At 63.4% G+C, this 3799-nt stretch overlaps 1 protein-coding gene across 2 annotated transcripts in view; it reads left to right on the top strand.

The window, feature by feature from the left end:
- The first annotated feature begins 759 nt into the window (after positions 1–759).
- The window catches only part of RAB40B (RAB40B, member RAS oncogene family), a 44717-nt gene continuing 41677 nt past the window's right edge, over positions 760–3799 (top strand). The window contains exon 1 of one of the 2 annotated variants that reach the window (XM_012656453.1): positions 760–1011. In XM_012656453.1, coding sequence (XP_012511907.1) covers positions 870–1011 — 142 coding nt within the window. In that variant the 5' untranslated portion in view covers positions 760–869. The remainder of the gene's footprint in view (positions 1012–3799) is intronic. The other variant, XM_012656455.1, reaches the window with a different exon arrangement.

Raw genomic sequence — 3799 nt, 5'->3', positions numbered from 1 at the left:
CCAGGTGCACGCAAACGTACGTGCAGACACCTGCAGAGGCACCAGGTGCACACAGACACGCGCTTGCGCAGACACCTGCAGAAGTACACGTGCACGCGCGAACACCTGCACGCGCACATGGACGCACGCGCATACACAGGCATTCACGCACGCCACGTGACTCCTGGGGCAAGGACGAGGCCAACCGGACCCGAGCCCGGCGGCCAGGCGACCTAGTGGGGCCTTCCGGCCGCGCGTCCGAGAACCGAAGCGACCTGCTGCACCCGCACCTGGCTCCCGAGGTCTTCCTAGTGGGTAGGCAGGGCCCAATCCGCCGCCCGGCGCGGGGCGCGTAAACTCGCCGCAGGCGCGAGTTCGAGCACCAACGCTGACAAGCAGCGGGTGACATCCGGCCGCGCCCCGCCCCTGTTCCCTATGGCTCCGCCCCCGTCCCATCTCCGGACCTCCATTGGCTGCGGGAGCACAGTCCCCGCCCTAGCTCCCTCTGGCTCCGCCCTCACCCCGTCTCCAGGCCTCCATTGGCTGCAAGAGCAGAGTCCCCGCCCCCGCTTCCTCTGGCTCCGCCCCGCCTCGTCTCCGGCCCTCCATTGGCTGCGGCGGCGGCGTCCTCGCGGAAGGGGCCGGTGGGCGTCAGCCCGGAGGCGGTGACTAGAGCGAGATGGACGCGCCGCCCAGCCAGTGAGCGCGCGCAGCCGCCCCAGCAACTGCGGCCCGCCAATGGCCGGGCGGGGCGAGGCCGCGCGCTGTCAGCTCCGCGGCGCGGCGGGCGGCGAGCGGGGGCCCGGGACCCGCGGCGCCTCCGGAGCCCGGCCGCCGCCTCTGCGCGCAGCCCCGCGGCCGGGCATGGGCGGGGGCGCCGGGCCGGCACGATGAGCGCGCTGGGCAGCCCGGTGCGGGCCTACGACTTCCTGCTCAAGTTCCTGCTGGTGGGCGACAGCGACGTGGGCAAGGGCGAGATCCTGGCGAGCCTGCAGGACGGCGCGGCCGAGTCCCCGTACGGCCACCCGGCGGGTGAGCGCGGCGCGGAGGGGCCGGGGCCGGGCCGGGGAGGGGTCGCGGCTGGGGAGGGGCCGGGCGGAGGACCGGGAGGGGCCTGGAGGGGTCGGGAAGGGGCCGGGGAGGGGTCCCGGCGCGGCCCCCTCTCTCCGCCGGGATCCGTCCCGCGCCCCGCCGGCGGCCTCGCACCCGTCTTCGGCTGGCGGGGCTCGGACGGCGCGTCCCCATCCCGGAGCCGAGATCTGGCGCGGGCAGGGGCGAGGCGCTGGGTGCGGACGGTCGCGAGGACTCGGGTGCTCGGGGCGGGCCTCGCGGGGTCCGGGCGGCGCGGGAGCTCCCGGCGGTGGCTCTGCGCGTGGGCCGGACGCAAGCGCAGGGAGGGCGCGCGCGGACTCGTCCGAGGCGGGGTCCCGGTGTCTGGGGGGCTCTTCGCCTGCTGGGCGGGCCTGGGAGGGAGCGGAGCCCAGGAGGCCTGGCTGGGGGAAGGAACCCCCGAAGAAAGCGACAGCACTGGGGGTTTCAGGCGAGCCAAGGTCGGGGCGGCCCGCAAGGGAGTCTCCGAGTTTGCGTTTTGAGGGCTGGCACCCCAGAGAAGACGGACAGGGCTCCCAAGAAGGGCAGGCAGGGGAGAGGACGGGCCGTGAGATCCCAGGCAGAGGAGGCCGGCTGCCCACGACCAGGACCGACCAGGACCGTGCGGGCTGTGGCTGTGGAAGGAGACCGGCCTGTGACACCTGCCAGCCGGGAGCGCACGTCTCCTAGAGACTGCGTCGCTGAGTCCTGCCTCTCTCTGGCCTCCCGACTCCGCAGTTTGGTTCCCAGAGCAGAGGAGGCCGCCCAGGGACGGGAGTCACTGACCTGCCAGCTCTGGGCAAGCGCCGCCCACCTGAGAAGGCCGGAGGAACTCCTGGGTCCAGAAGCCTAACAGCGAGATGAACCTTTGTCAGAGAGTCGGGGAGGAAGGGAGAGGGTTTGACTCCACCCTGTAGAGGGTACAGGGCACCCCCAAAGGGCAGGCTGTGTAGGGACCAAGGGGTGACGTAAGGAGAAAAAGGTGTCTGTGGCGTCTGGAGCAGGAGGCCTGAGACTGCTGAGCGGGGAGTACCCGGGGCCCACCAGCCCCTTAGCAGAGTGGTCCCCTGGCAGCAGGGTCCCTGCGGCTGCGGGGGTGGGAGTGGAGACAGAGTTTGGGGGAGCAGCTGAGATGATGGGCGTGAGCTCAGGATGAGAACCTGGACTCATCCTAAACTGCAGCACCCGGGAGTCACTTGCCACCTTGTGACAATGTGGATTGTGCATCTGCGGGCTGGGTGGGCCCCGAGAGTCTGCGTTCCTGACTGCTCCCCGGTCTGCTGCTCGTCCTGCCCTCATGCTGGGTAGCAAGGCTCTGGGGCTGTGCTGTCCAAACAATGCCTTGAGCCACATGTGGCTACTTAAGTGTAAAGTAATTAAAATGAGATAAAATTAAAAGTTTGCGTTGGCCACGTTTCAGGTGCTCCCGTAGTGGACAGCAGAGATGCCGGCTTTCCAGTGTGGTGAAGTTCTGGACAGTGCCGCCCTGGGGGTTCAGCTCTCGGGGGTCAGGAGCTTTATCCACAGCCGTGTCCTCAGCATCTGGGGCTCAGTGAAGGCTGGACCACAGGAGAGGTACCAGAATAAAACACTCAACAAGATGCAAGCCCAGAATGAGCGTGGTGCCTCAAAAACTGTGTTTTAGGGGAACAGACCGTCGGATGTTTTGAGTTCTGTAGTGGGTGAGTGACGGGGGGCAAATTCGAGGAGGGGTGTAGACAAGATGTGTGGCGAACTTCCTTCTGGTTGGCCTGAGCAAAGGCTCAGCACGCTGCCGTCGCGTGGCTTTTTCGCCGTTGTTGTCACTGTTGCCATGTGCGGAACTGAGGCTGCCGAAAACAGCTAGTTAATGCTTTCTTCTCAAGCTCTTCCCTCGACATCCAGGGTTCAGGCTAAACAGACACCTTCCGCAAAAGGCTTCGTTGTCAACTTGGCCCGAGACACTGCAGAACAGAGCTAGTGTCCTGAAGGCGCACCTTGTGGGTTTTTGATTTACCAAATGTGTGTTCCAGGGTAACGAAAAGATATTATGAAAATAGTAAGAAGTTGGGATTGTTACGTTTTTACGAAAAAGGACATTTCACTGAGAAACTGTTTCTGGTGTTGAAAGGCGAGGGCATTTGCGACTGCCCACTCCGTCTCCCTCCAGCCACCCCGAGCTTCGTAGCCCACGCTGCTGCTTCCGCGTCGCTGGGTTTGTGGCACTTGCTGCCGTACCGTGGGCGTGGCACCCACGTTGCTTCGGATTAATTCACAGTGAAGCGCATTCAGTGCTCACTGAAGTCCTTTTGCCGTGGCTGTCCCTCCTGGTTAGTTGATGTCATTACCTGTCCTTTTTCCAGGAAGGACTCATGCCGTTTTAACGTCTGAGAATGTCTGTTGTCTCTATTGTTAAACAGTATCTCCACCGGGTGTAACGTTCTTAGGTTATATTTTCTCCCCCGACACTTTGTAACTGTTGTTCCACTTCCCTGGCGAGCACTGCTGGGGTGAAGCTTAGGGGCCCTGATTTTTCCTCCACGTCAGGCGATTTGCGTTTCTTCATGAATTTCTGAAAGTCTTTCTTTTTGCCTCATAGCTCCTTAGCTTCACCAGACCATGTCTCAGAGTTGGATGTTTTCTGTTAAACTTATGTTATACCCTGTACTCTTTGAACTTCCAGACGTATATATTTTAATTTCGGGGGAATTTGCTTTATGTCCTTAAAACGCCTTCCGTTACCTCTGTTGGT

Source organism: Propithecus coquereli, unplaced genomic scaffold, assembly GCF_000956105.1.
Source record: "Propithecus coquereli isolate 6110/MARCELLA unplaced genomic scaffold, Pcoq_1.0 Scaffold501, whole genome shotgun sequence".
In the NCBI taxonomy this organism is placed as follows: Eukaryota; Metazoa; Chordata; class Mammalia; order Primates; family Indriidae; genus Propithecus; species Propithecus coquereli.
Note: the sequence above shows the minus strand (reverse complement) of the source record. Positions and strands in the feature narration are given on the sequence as shown.